Raw genomic sequence first — 24,336 nt, 5'->3', positions numbered from 1 at the left:
AATACAGTCTTTGGGTAAGAAAATTAGCAGTTACCTATGTCAGATCTTTCTTCATTGTGTCAGCAGAGTACTTAGTCACTCCTCTGGGAAGTTATCTGAGCTATAATCCTCAATGACTCCGTGACCTTGGCCTCCAAACTCAATTTCCCCTACGTATGTCGTCAAAAGTAATGGGGTCTTACCTCTCAGCTGCTGCAGTAGCAGCAGCATTCATGGCAAAATGTCGGATGGTACTCTCCTCCAGGTACTTCTGTTCCCACTTGGTCATGTCAGCTTCCAGGGCCAAAATCCTCTCTTCCTTCTCCCTCACAAGCTCCATAAGTGCTGGGGCATTGTGATCTGCCATGTTGCCTGACTGGCCATTTCCATGTCTCTGGAGAGGAGAAAGAAATAATAATCTTGATGCTCAAATGTACTCCACGGCAGGTACCTTAACTTCTTTTCCATGTCAGCCACCCTCAGGGATAAGGGTGTACATGGTCCATGCACATAGACCCATAGGTACTATCTGCTCATATATGAGAAGACATTTGTACAAATGATTATACATACTACATACACATGCACTTCCTCCCCTACAGCAACATACAATCAACATGCATTCAGGCTCCACAGGTGCAAACCCATGTCTATCACACCCCCTCACAAACCAACTCTCTTTCCTGGTTGGGGTCATGAGACCATAGATCTCAAGAGCAGGAAGGGACCTTGGAAGTCATCTAGTCTGACCCTCTCATTTTACAAATGAGGAAACCAAGGCCCAGGGAGATTAAAGTGTCACAGGTGGAAAACATCAGAGGCAGGTAGGATTTGAACCCAGGTCTTTTGTCTCGAGTCAGGGCTCTTTCCATTGTACCATGCTGCTTCTTTTGTCAATGGTAAAACCATCACATTGCAGTGTAGTCAAAAGGACCTGCATCTGAATCCTGGCTCTGCCACTTACTCTCTATGAAACCTGGAGCAAGTCTCTGAACAACTCTTGGCCTCAGTTTCATCATCTGTAAAATAAAGGAGCTGGGAAAGATGAACTTTAAGGTCCCTTCCTTCCCTAAATCTGTGATCAATTCTCCTAGTGACCTCAAATCTTCAACTCCTTTCCTTTACCTCCTCCCTTACTCCCCTTCATGGCCTGTCACCAAGTCCTACTGAATTTTTCTCCAAAGCTTTTCTTGTATCCTTTTCTTCCTATTCATTCCCATGCTATCAGCTCAGTTCATGCCCTCACAGCCCCACACCTAAAATATTATACTAGCCCCCTTGAGTCCAGTCTGTCTCACATACTACTGCCAGACTGGCTTTTCTTAAGGACTCTTAAACTTTCTCAAAAACTTTCAATGGCTCCCCACTTTCTACTATATCAAGCCTAACCTAATTTCTTATTGCTTCCCATCACACATCTTCCTTTCTAAACCAGGTTTATCTCACTGTCCCAGATATTATAGCCTCTATGTCTTAGATCTTATACATACAGTTAGTCATCTCATTCCTTTGTTCGAAAACCTTCAATGGCTCCCTACTGCTTACTAAACAAAGTTCAATCATAACATGCCTATCATTGAAATCCTTCTAATAGCTGGTACCACCTTACTTTTTTTTTTTTACCATCACCTTATTTCAGGGTAAGGACAGAGTCTTCCTTACCCTTCTTTCCCAAAGCACCTAGTAAAATGCTCTTTCTGGACAACTAAGTGCTTAATAAATGCTTATTATTTATTATACTGTACTCATTCTCATTTCTATGTTTTCACCATTTTTGTTCTTTTTTTGCTTCCCTTCTTCTGCCTACCCAAATCCTACCCAACCTCGCAGGTATTTGAGTACATTTTTGCATTAAGATTATTATTTCTTTCTCCTCTATAGAGATATAGAAGTGGCCAATCAGGCAACATGGCAGATCACAACCTAATTCAACACCTCCCGAGCTGTGAAGTCTTCTTCAATGTCTCTAGCTCTGACTGATCTGCCTCCTCCCCGAACTCCTCTATTTTGTACCAAACAAGCAAGTATTTAGTCATAATCTGTTGTGTATGGTTCAGTGGTCATCTGGTTTTCCCAGGTAATCTGTAAACACACAGAGAGCAGGGTCCATGATATACTTTTCCTGTATACCTCAAAATGCTAGGCATGGCTGCGCATATACTCTGTGTGCAATAATGGCTTGTTGTTTGAATGATTGATACACCCACATCTTCACCCCTCCCCATTAACAGAGAATCTCAGAATCACAGAACTTTAGAGCTGGGAGGGACCGATGAGCAGTAGCTACAACGAAAAGGACAATGGATTGACTACAAGCTGTAATTCCTAGGTTTCATGCCTAGCTCTGACACTAACTGTCTACCTCTAGGCGAGTCACTTAATTTCCTGATCTCAGGTTCTTTATCTTAAGAAAGGAAGGGAGTTGGACAAATGATGTCTTATGTTCTGTTCCAGAGCTAACATTCTATTCTTACTATATGCCTCCCTTCAATTTAATATTGTCAAAGGATCTTAGATCAAGAGTTGAAAGCGACCTCAGAGGCTCTTCTAGTCCAATTCCTTCATTTTACAGATGAGGCCCTGGAAAGTTAAGTGAACTGCCCAAGGCAGTAAGCATCAGAAGTAGGAAATCTCTCCCCACTGTATCTAATCCTGCCTTCTGGGGCCAGTAGGACAAATCAAATTCTCCCCCCCCTTCATGTTAGCCCTTCGAATACTAGAAGACAACCATTATCCCTATCCTCTGACCTAAGGCCCCAGACTCCTTTTCTTTGGTCTAAACATCCTCAGTTCCTTACAGAATTATTTCTAGCCCACTCACCATCCTGGTGGACAGTTTACAAACTTCAAGAGGAGACATACACAGGTAAGAACATAGGCATACTGCCAAAGTAACAAGGCTTGGAGTTTTCCTCTTTCCCTTCCATGGGGCTGAAATTAGCCCCAAGGAGGAAGTGGGATAGCTGCAGTGAACCTGCACCATAGCTCTCAACACCACCAGTCCTACTCACTTAGCTAACTGGTCCAGGACTAGTACTTATGGTCACTGATACAACTGAGTCAGCTCTCTTTGGTTGCAACTACAGTGACACTCCTCCTCCAACCCCTATCCATGACACAGTTGCCACCAAGGTCTCCAGGGAAGCAAGGAAAAGGACAGTGGCAACAGCCTATGAAATGAAGCCATTCAGGGATCGTACCCTCTAAAAGCTGGTAATGTAATTTGGAGCCGCATATATAATGACATCGTCCTATTGCTAATCATCTTTTGATGTGACAATATGGAAGAACGCTGGGTTGGCAGTCAATGTTCTTCCTACTCTATCTTCCCATTAAGAGATGGTTAGGAATAGAATGATGTCATTATATATGTGGCCCTAAATTACAGACCTGGGTTCAAATCCCATCTCTGACCCTTACTGTTGGTATGATGTTGGGCAAGTCACTTAGCCCTGCTGAGCCTCAGTTTCTTTATCTGTAAAATTAGGAGTTTCAACTAGATGGCCTGATGTTTCTTTTTTTTTTCTTTTTTTGCTCTAAATCTTTAATATTATGATCCTTACAAATCAAGTACCACGCCGGGAGCACAAGTGGTGGTCCCTTTCTATAGCTTATTCCAGCAATGTGGAGGGAAAAGCTGTCTAAGTCCTTCCCTTTGCTTAGCCCATCTTGTATTTTCAGGAACCCTGACTCTATGAGTCCATAGATGAAATGGCCTGCAGAGCCTCAATACTGGTTTACAGGAGCTCTGTGCCACTAAGATCCCCATTGGAGCTGAAGCACCAACCGCTCTAGGGGTTGGGCTCAGTTCCACAGTTGGCTACTAGCCCTGGCATCTGTGGTTAGTCCTAATTTAAGGCAGGACAGAAATGAGATCAAAGCTATACCAGATGCTCCTTCGAACGCTGGAGAATGTGGATTCCCAAACACCGAGGGAGATTCCTTTGCCCCACTCCCACCTGCTATTGGAAAGCAGGACATGACCTCAATTCCAGGAAGAGAATCACTTTCCCCAAGTCACATTTAGGCCCTGGCTAGAGGGCTTTTTTTTTGTCCCATTCTGTGTAGGGATTGAAGGACTGATGTTCTATATCCCAGGGATTAGCCCCAAAAGATAAGCACACTTGGCTACCAACTTAACTACCAGCGGAACATGGAAGCAGACGGGGAATAAACAAGGTTACTCAGTTTCTGAGAAGAAAGTAGGACTCCCACCCCCACACGCCCCAGAGATCTCCAGATGACTTCCCTCTCCATGTTTATCAGAGTCCCTTGGAGAGGAGAAGACTTGACAATACAATCCTTTATAATTACATAGCACTTTTATTCTAAAACACAGGACCAGAACTCCCGAGGGTGGAGCCTGTGTTTTCCTCATCAGTCAGGGAGTGGTGTGGCCTGACACTTGTCTCACCCACCCTCCCACTTTTCATGTCATAGGCCATTATGGACTCAGAGTAAGGAGTCTTCAATTCTAACCCTGACTCCAGCGTTAACTAATTATATTACTTATCTGTTATTCAGTTTCCTATCTAAAATGAGGATAGTAACAGTTGCCCTGCAATCTCTGAGTGTTTTATGAGAATTAAATGAAAAAAAAAATATGTAAAGAAACCCTGAAAAGTACAAAGTGGTATATGAAGCTACAGTCATATCTTGTTTTGTTTTGTTTTATTTTGTTGGGGGGAGGGAATGATAAACCTGTCATTTTATTGATATAGGGAACTCCCTGCGTGGACTCTTTCTATCAGAGCAGATCAGCAATTGTTCCATAACTTAAAGGATGGCTTAAAGTGTTGGTAGGTTAAGTTACTTGTCCAGGGTCACTTTAAGTATCAGAGGCAGGACTTGAACCCAGATCTTCCTGACTGAGGGAGGCTCTCTATCCACCATGCTCTGCTGCTTTTCGAAGGTATTATTGTTAATTGTTAACAACATTGTTACTATTGTTACTGTTATTGTTATTAAGAGTGGTCATGGAAAGACTTAAAACTAGTAGCTTTCAGCTCTACCATTTAAAGGCTGTTGACCATGGCTTTGACCTCTCTGAGCCTCACTTGCTTCATGTGTAAATTGAAGGTAATAACACTTGTACCTCCTACTCACCTTCGCAGGAGCATTGTGAGGAAAGTGCTTCGTCCAATACAAAGCACCATCCAAGAGTGAGTTATTATTGTTATGGTTTCCATTTCACAGATGAGAACAGAGAAGCTGTGACTCTCTCGATGCCGTACAGGTGAAATGTGAGGCAAAGCTAAGGTAAGGAGTCAGGCCTCTTGATTCCTATCCCCTGTTCTTTTGCCCAGAACTAGTGGAAATGGTTATATTTATGCTTCATTCCTTCTGTGGCTGAGATTCTAAATAAAACATCCAGTTCTCAGTCATAACCAATTTTACTTTTCCAACCAGTCCTTCCATTACCCTAGGGAGAAGTGGAAGGTGCCGCACGCATACAAATTTAACAAGTTCAGGCAAAATGACTGTTCCAGATGAGCTGCTCTCTAGCTAGAGATAACTGAGTCCCCTTGACTCTCTAAGCCTCAGTTTCCTCACCTGTAAAAGAAGACTGAATCATCCCTAAAGTCCACTTGGCCTCTAAAAACTTTATGATTCTGTGATTCTTATTTTTCAGATGGCTCCTCTTGAAAGACATGACTGTTTTTGTAATATGGGCTTTGGGAAGAATCAGACATAATTTATCATGCTGTCTGCCATAAAGCAACAAAGAGAAAAGGTTGCCTTGGGATAAAAAGCAGCAGTCAGTGTCTGAACCAGGCTATTTGCTGCTCTCCTTAGAAGGATAGGCTGCTCAGTGTTCTGGTACAGCCATTTCCATGATGTTCTGGAACATCTCTTGAAGTCACATGCTGGAATTTCTGAGCCAGCCAGGAGGTATGCGAACTCCCTGTCCTCAATGATATACACTATTCCCTAGATTAACAAAGGAATTTGTGTGTTACCTATAGGAACAGCTAGATAGTTGGACTACAATGGCTGAATCAAATCCTACCAGAAACAGACCTGTGAGGAAGGGGAGGGAGCAAATGGACGTAGGAGCTATTTGAAGAGCGTATGTCTTCATAATGTCCATCCCTTCATCCTCCTTTTTTTTTAAGTATAGAAAATTTTATCATGTGACCCAGTAATCCCACTACTGGGCATATACCCCAAGAAAGTCAAAGACAAAAACCAAAGTTATGATATACCCTAAAATATTCATAACATTACCGTGTGATAGCAAAGAATCAGAAACAAAGTAGTGACCCATCAATCTGGAATTGGCTGAAAAAAACCTGTCATTATCTCTTCGAAGCCATCTGGTACTACCCCCGCATTTTACAGAGAAAGACACTGAAGCCCAGAAAGGGTAAGGGATTTGCCCAAGGTCATAGGGTCATAAGTGGCAGATGCTAGGACTTGCACTTGGGTTCCCTGACTCCAAGTTCAATCCTCTTTGCACTGTCCTACCTTGATTTGAATGTAACAGAGCAATTACTGCTGTACAGCAAGAAATGGGGACCATAAGGACTTTAGATAAACATGGGAAGGTGTATATGAACTGATGCAGAGTGAAATGAAAAGACCCAAGAAAACCCTATGAACAATGACTACAGCAATGTAAATGAAATCATCACTCCAAGAAAGCTGAACACACGAGTAACAGAAAAAACCCATGAAGATGATGATCCCAAAGAAGAGAGTATGAAACACATTTACTCACACACAGTAGGGAAGTGGGGGAGGAGGACGTGCTAATAAGACAGAATACTATAAACACTTCACACTTTTAGACATAATCTCTGTCTCAGATTTTTTCACCTAAATTTTTAAATGTAATCTTGGCCTGCATGATGATGAAGATGAAAATGATGATGATGATGATGACAACTAACATGTGTTAGTTGTTAGTGCTTATTATATGCCAGGCATTGTACTAAGTGCTTTGCAACTCTTAATTCACTTGACTCTCACAACAACCCCGAGAGGTAGGTGCTATTATTATCCCCATTTTACAGATGAGGAAACTGAGGCAAACAGAAAGAAAATGATTTTCCCAAGGTCACATAGCTAGTCAGTGTCTGAGGACAAATGTGAACTCAGATCTTGATTTCAAGGGCAAGTAGGTGACACAGTGAATAGAGCACTGGGCCTGGAGTCAGGAAGACTCATCTTCCTAAATTCAAATCTGGCCTCAGACACTTACTAGCTGTGCGACCCTGGGCAAGTCACTTAACCCTGTTTGCCTCAATTTCCTCATCTGTAAAATGAACTGGAGAAGGAAATGGCAAACTATTCCAATATCTTTGCCAAGAATACTCCAAATGGGGTCACAAAGAGTCAGATGTGACTAAAATGACTGAACAACAACTTCTTGACTTCAGGTCCAGTGCTCTTTGCACTGCAACACCTAGTTGCCCATTAAGAGGAGTGTAGTTTCCATGAAGGGGAAGGTAATAGTCTCACTGCCCTTGTCTAAACTCATCAAGAATACTGTGTTCATTTATAGGCATCAGGGTTCAAGAGTGACATTGTTAAGCTAAAGTGCATTCAGAGGAAGGCAACCAGGATGGCCAGTGAAGGGCCTTCAACCTAAGACATACAAGGAATGGCTGAAGGAACTGGGCACGTTTAGCCTGGAGAAGAGAAGCCTCAGGAGGGGCATGACTGCTGTCTTCAAGCATCTGAAGGACCTATTCACGAAGGAAGGCTCAGATTTGTTCTGTTTGTTCCCAGAGGGCAGAACCAGGAGCCATGGGTAGAAGACGTTCAGATTTCTAACATTGGGAGCTGTCCAAGAGTGGAAGAGGGAGTTATCTCTCTTTGGACGTCTTCAAGCAGAGGCTTGATGATGATCTGTGGGATACATTATAGTGCGGATTCCTTTGGTGTATTCATCCATTCCAGTTCTCATATTCTATGATTCTATTTTTTTTTTTATGGAAGCAGAGGGTTCAGCTAGGGGCTGTGGGAAGAAAAAGCATGGTCAGGAAATGCCTATGATCACCAATTGAATATTTTGAGTTTTTTTTTAAAGATACATATATGTAAATATATAGATAGATAGATACACACATGTATATATGCGTATATACGTGTGTATACCTATACATACCTACACACATATATAAATTCCACAGTGTCAAAGATTTTTGCCAACCAATGTCAGTTTGTCTGCGAGGTGAGCCTCATGTTGCAAAGAAGAGTTTTCTCTTATCTGAGGCATGTAATCATTGTCCCAGAGCTAGAGAGAAACTCAAAAAATCATATATTCCATCCACCTGACTTCCAATAGGATGATAACTAAACAATAATAATAATGGGGCATAGTGAAAAGAAGACTGAATTCGGAGTCAGGTGACCTGGGGTTGAATTCTGCAGTTATTATTTATTGCTGGTGCGGCTTTGCACACAGTCACTTACCCTCTCTGTACCTCGGTTCCCTCTTTTGTAAGATGAGGGGATTGGAAGAGATGATACCCAAAGCTCTTTCTATCTCTAAATCCTATGTTTTGTCTCATCCAGATGAGAATCCATCCTTTTTCCAGAAACTTCATAAGATGTTACCATTTTCCCTTCCCATTCCAATATTTATGAATCTTCACTGCTAGTAAATTCTTCCTTCCATCCCATCTAAACCTCTCACATGACAGATTAAGTTGATTTATTTTCATTTTCATTCAACACATTTATGAGGTGCCTGCTGCATGCTAGGCACTGGGAGAGAGTCAAAGACAAATCTGACGAGGTCTCTGCCACTGAATAACTTAACACCTATGAACATGAGCTTGAAACAAATGATGCCACACATTCTATCTTCATACTGCAAGAGCAGCTATGCAAATAAAACCACAGAAAAGGGAACTTTCTTGTAGCCAGATTGATAGAAAATTGCCAATGGGAATCAGAGTTCTAGATTCTCCTCTGTCATTGGTTAACTGTTTGACCATGGACAAGGGAACTTAACTTTGCTGTGACTCCATTTTCTCATCTACAAAGAGATAATACTTAGGAGGTGTCATAGACAGAATGTTGGCATTTGGCAGACCTGAATTCAAATCCTGCCTTAGCCACTATGTGACCCTAGCCTTAAATTCTCTGTGCCTCAGTTTCCTAGCTGTAAAATAAGGGGGTTGAACTCTATGGCCTCTGAAGTCCCCTCCAGCTCTACATCTAAGATTTATGATAATAATTTCCATATTCCCTTCTCCTACCTCATAGAGTCAATGGGGAAAATGACTGAAATAAGACATGGAAATTGTCTTAAATTTTTGGAAGTATTTAGACATACTGTTTTTCTCTCCTCTTCTCTTTCATCTTTATTTTCTCTTCCCCTCTACTCCCACCTTCAAGTGCTATTAAGGACCAGCTTCATATCTCACTCATCAAGAGCCTATTAACTGAAGGCTCTTTCCTGAGTAAAGTATTTTTGTGCTAGGCTGGTGTCTCAAGTGTCTCTTTTTGAGCCCTACCCACCTGCACTTCTGTTACTATCTCCAATGGGACTGGGAAAGGCTGAGGGGAGGGGAGAAGGATGAGAGGAGGACACACCAGAGTGGTCCAGGGTATGCCACCGGAATTGAGCTGACTCTCAAAGTCTAACCAACTCACTAAACCACCTCTTATCTACAAAATCCACACCTCTATTAATTTCCCAGAGTGAAAAAAAAAATTGCTGTTCTTATCAACCTTGGGAATAATAGACAGGTCAACCACAGTGCCCAGAATTTACAAAAGTGCTGCCCTGGGAAATCAGGAGTCCCAGAGTATGACCAGGCCCTGACACAGATCTAAATGTGGCGCCTAATTTCACTAAAGAGATTCAATAAGCTTTCTAAACCTCTCTCAAAAAATTCCATGTAAAATCATGCCTCACAGGATGTGGACAGTAATATTGGTCTTGCTGTATGTTGGGGGTGGAGGGGGAAAGGGGGCCTTTGTGCTTTATTTAGCGTGACCCTCAGCCCATTTTTAGAAGGGGGGAAACGCGAATGAATGGCTCTTTGACACAGTCAGTGGAACACTAGGAGGCAAAGAAGTAAGGTTCTGGTGTGGACTGGAAAAGCCTTTCCCTAGTCAAACAGGATGGGGCCAAGAAGCTCCATAACCATGTACAAATACACAGTGGTGGGTAAGGTGAGGATCCAGTTTTAGTGGTCATCTGACACGGTCCTCGGGAGCAGAAGGAGCCTTGGCGGTCTTTGCAAGGTAAGAGAGGAAGGAAAGAGTATAGGCATTTCGTAGAGCACCTCCTACATGCCAGGTGCTATGCTAAGTGCTTTACAAACATTATCTCATTTGATCTGATGACCTGTTTCTTAGTGACCCTAATTTCTAAGAGAAACATCCAGCTTTCACCATCTGCTGGCAGGGTTGTGGGAATTTTACATTCTCAGCTTGCTGTTTTCCAGACAGATCCAAAGACTATAACCTGGGCTACCTGGAGTCTACTTGGGGTATGATTCATGTGAAGCCACTCGGACATTTACACAGCTGTGCCCCATGTATCCCCTCTGCCTCAGCACAAGCACTACCTACAGCGTGAAGACTTCCTTGATGCTCACAACTGTGAGGATCTATTTCTATCCCAAACTACCATGTGGTTAAATATCTTTATTTGAATTTATTTTCTATCTATCTACATACACACACACACACATACACACACATGCACATACACATGCCTACATGCACTCTCACTTGTTGTCTCTCCATTGGAATATAAGCTACTTGAAAGTGGAGATTATTTCATTCTTTGCATTTGTCTCCATAGTACCTGGCACAGAGTATAGCCTTAATAAATGCTTACTGATTTATTGACTATTTGTTAATAAGCAGCCAAGAGACAATATTGCCTCGTGGATAGAGTGCTGGCCTTATAGTCAAGAGGACCTGAGTTTGAATCCCACCCCCCATATTTTTTATCTATGTGACCCTGGACAAATCATTTGCCTTTTGTAGCCTCAGTTTCCTCATCTGAAAAGAAGAATAATAGCAGCTACTGTAAAGGGTTATAAAGATGAAATGAGATTATGTGAGCAAAGTGCTTTGTAAACGGCAAAGCCCTTTATAAACTCCACGGATTATTTATTTAGAGTGAAGGGGAAAGCAGCCAATGTCTTGGCTTATAACTGAAGTAAGGGAAAATCTTGAGTATTTCATGAATGCTCAAGTGGAGGAATGAACACTCCCCATTTCTATAAAATAATGCACAATTTATTGCTTGAAGAGGAACCGAGTCTCTGGCTTTTGCTCACTGAAAAGATGCACTTTTCCCTCACGCTCACATGACAATCACAAAGAGTCGGGGGGAACCCCGCTAACAATTCCAGAGTCCGTGTCCAGATCTCAAGCAGGGAGATTTCCCCGGAGGGCTCAGGCTCTGAAATCCCCTTCCTCTGATGGCCAGCCAAAGGCTTTATTTGTCAACCTTCAGGGCACAGCAGGAGCATTTTCTGCACGGCCTCTGAAGGGGGAAGGCATGGAGGACAGGGGAAGATGAGCATGCTGGGTTATTTATTCTCTGAGGCTTTTGAGGCATTTCCAAAGGATCTTAAAAACTTCCCATCTCCATGTTACGAAGGCATAAATGCAAACACAGTGAAAACAGGGAGACTATTTACAGTCTCTTGGATACTTAAGATACTTGGAAATAAATCTAATTTGTATAGTGTAGGTAATACAGTTATCCCTTCCACACTGAAACTTTCCCCATCGAGGTTTCAATATATTGTGGGTCAGCATAAGAAATCAAATGGGAAATTTTGGGGACTTTTGCGAAAGCTGCAGAGGACATATGAAAGCCAGCAGACAACACAGAAAAAGTTTAGAAACTCAGAAATACATAAAATATGTGCATTGTATATTATTATTATTATATTAATTTTATCTTTTAATACTATAAACATCCCATAAAGGAAAAAGAAAAAAATTCTCTGGTATGAAGAGAGGGCCAAAAAATTTTACAAGGACTTTCCATATCATGGGGGTGCCATGCCCCACCCATGATGTGGAAGGGATGATTGTAATTGTTTTTTGGAGGGAGGAGTTCAGACCTATGATTTTGTCAGGGTAAAGAACTCCCAGTGTGCAAATTCCCTTCACTAATGCAGATAAGCAACTTGCCTGTAGTTTACAATCTTAAGAATTACCCCGGGCACTGAGAGATTAAGTTATTTGCTCACAGTCACATAGCTTCTATGTGTCTAAGGCACAATTTGAACCCAGCTCTTACCAACTTCCAAGGGTGCCCCTATATAAACTATGCCACAATGACTATCAATTAGACAAAATAATAATCTACACTTCTGTATATTATCTTAGTTAAGCCTCCTAATGACCACGTGTAGAAGGAAAAGTCCAATTCTAGTTGCTTAGGGTACCGAGATGTATTCTTAGAATTCTGACACCAAGGGTACATAAAATGCCTACTTGTACACCCAGTACTGTTCCTTCCAGTAATTTACAATCTAGCTGGAGTGAGGGGAGATCAGGAGAACAAAAAGTCTTTAAGGAAACAACGGAGAATAATACAAGAGAATATCTACGTAAGTGCTACGGATGCTATGAGACAGATTGTATGTATTGCAGCCAGAAGGGACCGCCCCTGTTGTAGTGGGGCAAGGTCTATGAAAAAGTGAGGCGGGCCTTTGATTTTCTGAGAATATTCTCTACCACCCACACCTGCTGGAAAATCCCCATACCAGAGTAAATTACATGCAGCTCCAATTGGAAAGCCAGGCTGGTTGCTATTTGTGTTTTCAAGTGTTTACAAGCTCTTTGGTAAGAACCGCTATGAAAGCATAGACTTCCAGAGGAGACCCCAGGATCCTGAACTTAGGCTTTTGTGTTCTCTGCTTACCCATAATTTACCATACATCATGGTCACCTACCCAACAAGAGGGATATGCAATGGAGGCTGAGTTGGAGATCATTTGTTAATATTATTATGGATTTATTCATAGCAACCTTATATTCACAGAAGAGGAAGTGCAGCAGAAGGAATGTTTACTTAATGTCCAATACTGAATGAGGTGGTAGTTGAATATAGAATCATTCATCTCCCTCATTCATTCATTCAACAAGCACTGACGAGTCACAATGTCCAAGCGCTATGTACAAAGACAAAAAAAAAAGAACTAAACAGTCCCTACCCTCATGAAGCTTCCATTCTACAGAAAGTAGACATGGTTCTTTTGAGTCAACCATTCTGAAAGATTAACTGATAGTTCTGCAAAACTGTGCTTTTTAAAAATATCTCTTAATCTTTAATCCTCCCTTTTTAATACGGGAAAGTCTGACAGGAAAGAAATAATTGGAAGTTAATGTGATGGAAGGAAAGAAGGAAGGAAGGAAGGAAGGAAGGATTTGTTAAGTGCCTACAATATGCCAGTGATTGTGCTATAAACACTTTACAAATACTATCTCATTTGATCCTCACAACAACCTTGGGAAGTAGGTGACATTATCATATCCATTTTACAGTTGAGGTAACAAACAAAGGTTTGCTGACTTGCCCAGATCATACAGCTAGAAGGTATCTAAGGTCAGATTTGAATTCAGGTCTTTTGAACTCCAGGGCCAGCACTCTATCCACTTAGTTATCTATCCACTTATCCTCATTCTCTACTTGGCTTCCCTGGGCCTCAGTTTCTTCATCTGTGAAATGAGTGGGTAGACCAGATGATCTCTGGTGTCCTTTCCAGGTCTTGATCTATGATAGCTAGGATAGCTGAATGATCCCATGCACCAGCCCACATGAGGCTGAGGATTCTGGGGACCCTATAGTAGGCCTCTTACCTGCTGCATCCTCAGGGCCTCCAGTTCTCTCTCCAGCCGGGTCCTCAGCCTTCGTTCCATCTGCTCTCTCTTCTCACATGCGGCCTGCAGTTGGGTCAGGGCCTGCTGCAACTTCTCTACCTTCTCCACATAAGCTTGTTTCTTCCGTAACTGAGGGGAAGAGAAAAGAAAATGAGAGGAGGAGGGGTTCAATTCACTAGACATTTATAACACTTATGAAGCACCTACGGTGTCCTGTGTTGACGGACACTCTACCAGATGCTGAGTCTACAAAGATGAAAAAAACACAATCCTTACTCTCAAGGAATATACAATCTAAAGAGGGATAGAACATACACACAATTAAGGTAGCATAGTCTAGGAAGAACTGGGCATGAGCAAAGGAAAAATATAAAGTAGTCTATAAAAATCTAAGGAAAGTGAAAAAACTTTCACTTTTGGGGAAAGAGAAAAATTAGGGAAGGCTTCATGGAGGAGGCAGATTCTGAGGTGCACCTCTGAGAGATTTCAATAAGCAGAGATATAGGGAAGCACATGTAGACTGTTTGAAAAAGCATCAGACAATGGTCACTATCATGCTTAGAAGCATTATTTACTTTTTTTTTGTTATTGGGGTTTTTTTTGTCAAGACCTAAGATTTCATTGTTTGGGGGGCAGGGGAGAACTTTTAATGTGGAAACTCTATCCAACGATGCAGATTACAATAATTCATCTGTAATTTGTGGTTTTTGAACTGCCTGGAGAACTGAGAAGCTAAGTGACTTGGCCGTGGTCATAGTTAATATATATGAGAAGGCAGGATTGTAATTAAGATCTTTTTTCTGCCCATTTCTCCATGCTACTGCTCAAAGGGGTATGGCATTCAGATTTTTAAGACCCTGGAGGGCAGGGAATATATCCTTTTACCTAGTTTTGTACAGCAGTTAGCACAAGGCCTAATTAATTCCTTAATAATGATAGTGCTAAAGGACACCTTTCACCAAAAACTATCAAAGGTTCCAAAGTACTTTAAAGACAATGAATTGCTAACCCCTCAAGAAGGAAGTGGGGAAGCTTCATATTTAAGAAATAGACAAAACTGACAAGTAAGGAGACTGAGGCCCACAAGGTGGAAAGTCAAGACAAACACACCAGAAGGTCTCATCAGGAATGGTGCTGGAATATGACCAGGGTCTCTAGACTCCCACTTGCCCCCCTGTAATCACCAGAGCATACTTCCTCCCAAGGAGCAGATTAGTTAATGACCATCAATCACAGGCATATACATCCTGGGAATTAGCTGATACTCAAAATCAGGCTGAGATGGCTACACAAAACTGGCCCTGAGAAACCAGATGCCATTTCCTGTCATTCGGCACCTGGCCATGGAGATGCCTGGGGCTGGTTTAGAGTATAAATTCTAACTGTTCTGACCTCTTCATGTTTGTACATGCAAGTGATTTATGGGCTCCCTGCTATGTGAGGATTCTGCAAACCAGCAGCGGAATCCTGAGAGAGATCCCAGCCTCAGCAAAGATGCTGGCCCCACTGGGCATTGCCTCCCCTAAGAGGGACTCCTGCAGGGGTGTGAGCCATTCCTGACCTTTCACAGAAGCACAGGGACAGGCACTTGAAGGCCTGCTCTAAGCCTGATTTTCGGGTCGGTTTTCATCCTGTAGTCCTCCTCCTGTGCTTCTGGGTTACTAAGAGCTATGAGTTTAGGCCCTAGAAATGAGGAACTACTGGGGTCACGGAACGAAACAGGATTAAAATGGGAACCAGATTGTGGTGACTCTCTGACTGATTAGAGAAACTTCTGAGAAGATATGTGTGGCACCATGGATATTTTAGAACAGAGGGGGCATCATATAAGAGGTAGCTATGATAGTACAAAAAAAGGGCACTGGGGCCAAAGCACCCCGTATTTGGATCCTGGCTGGGCAAGTTGGTTTCTTCATGTGTAAAAGGAGGAGGTTACCTATGCAGATTTGCTGTACAATCCTGTCCTGCTCTAAATTTATTATTTTATGATTTCTAAAGTCCATTCCAGTTCTAAATTTTATGAACCCAATAATAACTCACTTTCATTGTGCTTTACAATTTACAAAGCACTTCTCCCAACTTTCGAAGTAAGTCCCAGTATCATTTCCATTTTACAGATGAAGAAACTGAGCCTCAGAAGTGATAAGTGGTTTCTCAAAGGTCACATAGCTAATAAATGACAAGCCAGCCCTTGGACTCAAGCCTTGAGAATATAAGACCCATGCCCATTCCATTATAACAAGTGGCCTCTCTACACCCCAATCATCACAATGATTGTTTATATAGTACCTGGCTCCAAGAGGCTCACAACTAGCTTAAATAGAAGTTCTGGACCAAAATTTTCTGAGGACTACATATGATTTGGGAATGAGATTTGGAGCTGGAAGGGGCCTTCGTGGCAAGTTGGCCCAACTCCTCCTATTAGAAATGAGGAAATTGAGATTTCAGCAAGAGTCAATGAATTGCCCATATTCACAGAGCTATTAAGTTTCACAGGTAAGATCTGAATCCATGTCTCCTTGGTTCCAGCCTTTTAACTGTTTCATCATTCTGCCTTTCAAGGAGTATCTTGCCTTGAATAATAACTATAAAGTATGGAAAATTTATTTAATGATGCTAAGGATGAAGACTCCATCCATTAGATCTACTCACTTTCCCATAGCATGCCTTTGAAAAACTCTTCCCTTGGACATCAACAGGTCTAATAACCATTTCCTCTTTGTTTGTTTGTTTTGCTTTTCTTTTGGTGAGGCAATCAGGGTTAAATGACCTGCCCACGGTCACACAGCTAGTAAATGTCAAGTGTCTGAGGTCACATTTGAACTCAGGTCCTCCTGACTTCAAGGCTGAAGCTCTATCCTCTGTGCCACCTAGTTGCCCCTAATAACCATTTATAACTACTACTTACTTAGTTGATGAATTTCTATACTATCTATAGCACTGCAAGCAAGATATTTGGGAAATACTTTGGTGCTTGCAGGACCAAAACATGAAGTCTTTCCATGCTTTCAGCATTCTGGAACTGTAACTCCTATATCATAGGTAGTTTAGTATGGTAGGAAGAGTGTTGAACTTAAGAGTCAGGTCCAGAATTCAAATCCTGGCTCTTCCACTCACTACCTGTGTGACTTTAATTAGAGTTGGGCTTCAGTTTCCTCATCTCTAAAATGAGAGAGATTGGACCAGATGAACTCTAAGGCTCTTTCTGGCTCTAAACACATAATCCTATGAAAAGATCTTAATAGCTGGGGAACTGAAATTCTCCAATGATGTAAAAGGAAAAACTGTGGGCCCTGGTTGGAGCCAGTAGTTTCTAATTCTCTGGACATGCTGTAAATCCTTGTCAGAGAGGAAGCAATGAAAAAGTAACAGGCCTGGCATGGAGAGGCCAGCAGGCTCAGCATCTAGGGTGTCCTGGGGTGTGACTGGGCTTCTATGAGATGGAGAACTTTCCTGAAGGACAGGCAGTCCCTGCCCATATTATATAAGGAATCGGGCTCTTTGTCCACAGAGAAAGCCTGTTTGTTACAAAGGATTATCCAGCCATGTGGATTTTACAGACCTTCTTCAGAAGTTCACATACAGTTTCAAGGTTTTGTTTCCTTCACTGGCCCTTCCAGTTGCCTGGATCACCAGCAAAAGGTACGACCTCATATTCCAAGAAATTCACTTGAGCGTCACCTCCTCTCCCCACCCCACCCCACCAGCCGAGAGCAGGGCATTTCTGTCTTCTTCACAGCCCACCATAAAAGTGCCTCTGCTACCCCAGGCACCACCTCCAATGACTTCAGCAATCACGTTTTTTGCACCTGTTTTCTCATGGCATAAGTTTCAAGCAAGAAGAAGCCCGCTTGAAAAGTCATCTAGGGGCAGCTAGGTGGTGCAGTGGATAGAGCATAGGCCCTGGATTCAGAAGGACCTGAGTTCAAATCCAGCCTCAGACACATAACACTTACTGGCTGTGTGACCCTGGGCAAGTCACTCAACCCCACTGCCTAGTCCAAAAAAAAAAAGTCATCTAAAGCCTGCTAAAGAAGTCATGTAGTATAACCCCCTGATTTTACAAATGAAGAAATTGTGGACCAGAGAAGGGGTGGGACTTGCCCAAAGCCACACAGGGAGTAAGTGGCAAAGCCATCCAGGTCAACCAGTCAAACCATCAAAAAGCACTTTTTTGTTTGTTTGCTCTTTTTTTTCCCTTTGTATCCTCAGTGCCTAGCACAGTACCTGGCACATAGCTGACACTTAATAAATGTTGCTGATAAACTGATTAGCTGATTAAATGCTTACTATCTGTGCTACATGCTGGGTCCTCCAACTCTATATTGGGTACTCTTACAGAGCCATCCCTCCATTCTTGCTCCCTGGCTGCAGGAGGTATTTTCTATAAGAGCATCTTCGCTACTTAAGATTCTGAGCTAACACTTCTTCTATGAAATGGGCTCCTTGTCCATAAGGGTGCCATTCATTGTGAGAAAACCTCTGGGTGTAGAGCTGTAAGAGCCTCAGATGTCAGATGCCATTGATAGGCCAGGCCTCCATCTTCCTACTTCCTCTTTTTATGTGTCTTTTCTCCGCTCTGATTCCCCAGCTAGGGCCTCAGGAAGAAATAATTCCAACTCCACCCAGCTGGGCTTAAAGGAACAGTATTAGTTTAAAAAAATATTTTAAACCTAGAAAGGTTTGGTTCCTTTAGAAAATGTCAAGAACATGATGCTTGAGAAGGGTCAGAATTTCCTGGACCATAGTCCTGGGAATGGCTGCGCCAAATCCCCAAAGTTGGATAGAGTTTTGCTGTACACTGTACTCCTTCATCTGATTCTCTCCCCCTCTGCAAACCTTTCCTCCACCCCACCTCTTTTCTTCTTGAGACATTTGCCTTATTCTGTGTAATTTAAATGAGACTGAGGTCCAAAAGACACAGCAATTGCATATTTCCCAAATTTATTCCAAGACTGTTTTCTCTTTGCAAGTCCTGTTGATTTCCTGGCCCCATGTTCATTTGCAGCTGGACACTTAACAACTCCATGGTTCTCGTGTCAAAGGTTTTAGGCTCATTAATGCCTGCAATCACAGCTGCCTTTTACAGTGTGTCTGGCTCGGGGCTATATAAACTCAATTTGTATTCTTTTTATTTGGGAGCTTTCCCCATTTGCCATCTCCCCCTCCCCACAACAGCTTCAAAATTGGCACCAATTAAGGACCGGGGCTGAGCTGGCCAGATGGAGACAGCCACACAGGAGGTTCTCTCAGCTCAGCCTCTCCCCTACTGGAGTCGTGGAAGGTCTTACCTCTTCTTCCAGTTTGATGACCTTGCCTTGCGCGTTGTTCAGAGCCTGGTCCAGGATCTCAATATGCCTTCGCTGATCCTCACTAGCAGTACGCGCTGCTGCTAACTCCATCTCCAGCTTCTCCTTTTCCTTCAAGTACTCTTTGTCTGGAATGGAGACAAGAACAAGATTGTCTGTCTCGTAACCAAGCACTCACTTGGGGCCCCCTGACAGCCTTACTTTTGGGAAACAGCAGAGGGTTGAATTACCTACCACACTTCCTCTTGGTTGATAGAGGTGGTATGTGTGGGAAGGAGAAACACAGCTAAGTGGTCTACTGGAGAGAATGAAGGACTTGGAGTCGGAAAGACCTGGATTCAAATCTGGCCTTAGGCGCTTATTAGTTGTGTGACCCCTGGCAAGTCACTTAACCTCTCTATGCCTCAGTTTCCTCATGTAAAATAGGGATAATAAGTTAACATGTATACAGTACTTTGCAAACCATAAAGCATTATATACATGCTAGCTATTATTATAGTTATTGTTATTGTTTGTCCTTCATTCTTGAAGAGGACCATGGCATCAGGAAGGTGATTTAGTGAATTAGATTTAAATGAGGGACAATTGGGCAAAGTCACCAACCTCACTTTCTCCTCCAGAGCCATCTTGGTCCAGTGGCACAATATAGATCGGGATGATTGGAGATGGCCCCAGATGCAGTGGGAGACCTTGGCCTTTTTAAGCTAAGGTCTTTCCCAGATCTCAGTTTGACTGAGATTGACTCAGTTCAACACCCATTCTATGATTAAGGCTAGGTAAGAAATGAGGCAAAGAATGGCATCTTCTATATAGTAAAAAAAAAAAATCAATCTGGGAGGGGAAGACCTTCAGGTTTTCTGGCCAAAACCAGAAACAGTTGCTATTTATTCTGAGCCATCTGGTGTCTAGGTGAGGTCCGGGCTAGGACCTATTGTCGGCCAATCAGTGAGAGCCAGAGTGATTTGGGTTTATGGCATGGTCCTTAAGAAAGAAATCTGGCCATAAACCCCAGGGAATCTCATGAAGTTTCAGTGATCAAAATTTACATTCCTTTGGGCAGAGCACCCACATACAGGATATCACTGCAAAACCACCACTAATGCATGATTAATCACAGGTTATGATTCTATGGGTCTCAGAGATCCACAGTTTGTGAGGTTATTGACTTTTCTAAAAAACAAACAAACAAAAAACCTCATGCTTGTACAATCTATAAGCATTCATTAGGCACCTAGTATGGTGCTAGGTGCTGGGGGTTCAAAGACAAAAATAAAACAGGTCCTTCTTTCAAGGAGCTTACATTCTATAAGGGGAGACAGAAATATAAATAAGCATACACCAAAGAAATACATACATACATACATACAAAATAATTTAAGGAGGAGTCACTAGCAGTTGCGGAGATCAGGAAAGGTCTTACATGAAATATGATGCCTAAGTTGAGCTCTGAAGGAAACTATGGATTATAAAAGGTGAAGGTAAGAAGTGGTATATCCCAGGCATGAGGAACAACCAACCAGAGTCGTGTAGTAGATACTGGAATGACCATGAAGACAGGAAGATCTGGGTTCAAAATGTCCTTCTGACATACACTACCCTTGTGACCATGGGCAAGGTATTTACCGTACCACAGGCAATTTTCTAAGACTATCTGATCTACAGCAAAGGGCACTACACTATTAAGTGTAGTTCTTGTCCACAAGGGTGTGACTCATTTTGAAAATGCCTTTGGGTAGGAGTTCCCATGCCAGAAATTGACTACACTCATAACATAGGTCTAGACTAAAACATGTATGTTTAAACATACATATTAATACATATACATGTATACCTATATATATGTGTGTGTCTGTGTGTATGTATGTATACATGTGTATATGTATACATAAATATATGAAAACTTTGAACTTTTGAAAGCATTTTTATATTTACTATCTTACTCTATCATAATAATCCTATGAGGAAAGTGGGTCAGGCATTATTATTCCCATGTATATATGAGAGTTAAAGTGCCTTGTTCAAGGTCAAATAACGTCTTGCTCAAATTCATACAGCACGGTGATGTTTGCAAAGAGCGTTCCTCACAACAGCCCTGTCAGGGATGAAGGGAAAGCATTATTATCCACATTTAGTAGGGGAAGACGTTAAGGCTCTGAAATGTTAAGTGACTTGCCCTCTTTCCACTGAAAGCACCACCATCTTCCCAGTCATTTTTGACTCTTCTCCCACATCCAAGGAGCTACCAAGTCTTATTGATTATACCTTTGCAATACATTCTGACTTAACTCTATTCTCTGAGATAATGACAGTCCAGCAATTCACCTGCCCTACTCTATGCATCCCCTCTCTAGGGGATACATGGCGGCATGGAACAAGATGTATTTAAATGTTTTCTTGCTCGTTTAACTCTTTTTTTTTATATCAACCTAAGTTGTATTTGTATCTGAATTCCCTCTATACATTCATGTTCTCTGTTTTATACAGAAAACTCTATCTGGGGTGCTTGTTTATTTAACCAACGCTATCAAGTAGCCAGCATTAAATGCTTTCTTCACCCTCTGTGCACATGGCAGCCTGGAATAATTGACAGATTACTAGACTTGCTGTCGTAAAGACCCAGGTTTGAATCTCATTTCTTATACTTATTAGTCATTTCCTCTCTCTGAGCCTCAGTTTCCTTATCTATAGAATCAGGATAATAATGCTTATAATGACTACTCCACGTGATGCTGGGAGGTTCATCTGAGATAATCCATGTAAAGCACTTTGCCAACTTCATCACACTGATTTAATGTCAGCTACTATTATCTATGATTATTACTGCAGATCCTACTGAAATAACAGACAGATATGTAAAGCTGAATAGCAACCATACTTCCTAACGATAATGGTATCCCTTAAAAACAGAATCTGAGATGCCCAGATCTTGCGCTGGAATGGTGCACCAGTTATGAGCCTATCAAATTCTAGTGAGATAAGTGTTTACTTTTTTCTTCCCTCTTTTCAGTGCCAATTTACTTGATACCTCTGGGTTGCCAGCCCAAAGCCTCTTGGGCCAATGTATACATAGGACGTCACAAAAAAAAGGTCAGCTGTAGCAAACCCACAGGCTTTGGTACCAATCTCAGTGTCACTGAATCAAACATCTACATCTCTCTTTTTTTCCCTCTATGGAAAGTTATTGAAGTCCAAGGAACAACTTCATGGGCCTGGACAGTGTCTCCTCTGGCCAGGTGCCCAATGGCCTTGTCAAGTCTCTGGAGTGCATCCAGACCTCACCAAGCAAGCATTCCTGTCAATGAGTCTGGCATTTCAGCCCAGCTAGCTTCGTGCCCAGCTGAACATAAAGTTCTTTTTCAACTAAATGGAGGACATTGCCCAGCCTGTCATAGTGGGGCCATGGGAATGGGTGAGGCTTGTACCTGAAATGTCAAAATTACAACTGAAACTCAAGAGGAAGGACTGTAATAAAGGCTCCCTTTTTCTTAGGTCAGTATTACTATTACTATCATGATGTCTCATTGATAGGTGGTTCCAGATAATGATTATAATGAGTTAATGAAACTGATAATAATAGCAGTTCACATTGACATGGTGCTTTGGAGTTTTGCAAAACGCTTTCTATATATTACCTCAATTGATCCTCAAAACAACTCTGAGGAATAAATGCTATTATTATCCCCATTTTATAGATGAAAATACTGACACTCACTGAGATAAAATGATTTCCCAGGACTAGTAAATGTCTGAGTTAGAATATGAACTTAGGTCTTACTTACTGCAAGTCCAATTTTATTTCTCAGAGACTTTTTTTATTTAATTTCCCAAATGTGTTAATTTTTTCAATGTTGTATTTAAATCTCAACACTGAGCATCAATACAAACAAATACCCTTGTTTACTAATTTACTTAAGTACAATACATAAAGTATCCTAACACTATTTCAGATATTCCTTCTGAGTTCCCATTAGGATTGTTTGTCTACTCTTTCTCATTTACTTTTGTTCATGTGATCATAGTTAGCATCTACTCCAGCCTTTTGGGGATGTTGAGCTTAGAGAAGAAGATGAAGATGCCATAAAGCATTCATAATGCTAACATGTAGGACAGAGATTGGACTTGAACTTGCTGGTCCCAGAGAAATTACAAAAAGAAGGAATTGAGGGGCAGCTAGGTGGCTCAGTGGATAAAGCACCAACCCTGGAGTCAGGAGGACCTGAGTTCAAATCCAGCCTCAGACACATAACACTTACTAGCTGTGTGACCCTGGACAAATCACTTAACCCCAACTGCCTTGCCCAAAAATAGATAGAAAATTAATAGAGAGATAAATAAATAAAAGGAAAAGGAATTGGCAAGGAAGAACTTCTTGGCTTTCGAGCTGTCCAAAAATAGAATGGTCTGCCTTTAGGTAGTGAGTTTCCCTTGCCTGGAGGTCTTCAGGTTTTCTCTTGGATATGGCAGAGAGGATATTTCCTCAACATGGATGCCCTTGTAGGTCTCTTTGACCATTGAGATTCTAAGATCTTTTAAATGAAGACAGTAAAACCTCACATGGGAACCACGTCTCTTCAGGGATAAAGGACCTAATCTGTTCCACGTGCCTCTGAGAATGAAAAGGGTCAAAAACTATTTTTATAATAATGCTAAGAAGCTTTAAATTTCTGATATGGTAAACTACAACAGATATAACCCACATAAACATAAGCTCTTTGCAGGGAACCTTAATGATTTTTTAAAAGTGTAAGGGGGTCCAGAGACCAAAAAGTTTGAGGGATGCTACTGTTATAGCAACACCATCCTCTATCCAATCCCCCAACTGCTAGAACCTTCCTTCCCAAAATACTTCATCTTTATGTGTATTTGTTAACTATCCATTTATATTTTATCTATTTTCCCATGTACTTGTCTCTGCCATTAGGTTGTAAGCTCCTTGTGAGTTGGAATTGTTTCATACTCTGTTTTTCTTCATTCTTGTTTCCTCAGCATCTAGCACAGCTCTTTCTGGCACATAAAAAGGGCTTACTTGGTAATTTGTTGATTGATTTAATTGATTCATGCTTCTGGTAGGTGAATGAACTAGGCAGCGCTCAACTCCTCCAAGATGCCATGACTGTCTTACCACTATGACATTAGCTATGGAGTCTGCAAGGACGTGATTAGCTCTCCCATAGTTTTGGTTCCCCCCTCTCCCAGTTTCAGAGTTAACAGCTGGGGAGTCAGAAGAGGC

The 24,336-nt window shown here is 41.8% G+C and overlaps 1 protein-coding gene across 6 annotated transcripts in view; it reads right to left on the bottom strand.

Annotated features, from left to right (window-relative positions):
* Window positions 1–24,336, bottom strand: part of AMOTL1 (angiomotin like 1) — a 255,024-nt gene that overhangs the window by 20,747 nt on the left and 209,941 nt on the right. For all 6 annotated transcript variants that reach the window (XM_027849355.1, XM_027849356.1, XM_027849360.1 and 3 more), the window contains 3 exons: window positions 19,089–19,234; window positions 13,777–13,926; window positions 183–373 (listed from right to left, as the gene is read on the bottom strand). In XM_027849355.1, the coding sequence (XP_027705156.1) occupies window positions 183–373; window positions 13,777–13,926; window positions 19,089–19,234 (487 nt within the window). The remainder of the gene's footprint in view (window positions 1–182; window positions 374–13,776; window positions 13,927–19,088; window positions 19,235–24,336) is intronic.

The sequence above is a fragment of the Vombatus ursinus genome, unplaced genomic scaffold (genome assembly GCF_900497805.2).
Source record: "Vombatus ursinus unplaced genomic scaffold, bare-nosed wombat genome assembly UNPS02007344.1, whole genome shotgun sequence".
Lineage (NCBI taxonomy): Eukaryota > Metazoa > Chordata > Mammalia > Diprotodontia > Vombatidae > Vombatus > Vombatus ursinus.
Note: the sequence above shows the minus strand (reverse complement) of the source record. Positions and strands in the feature narration are given on the sequence as shown.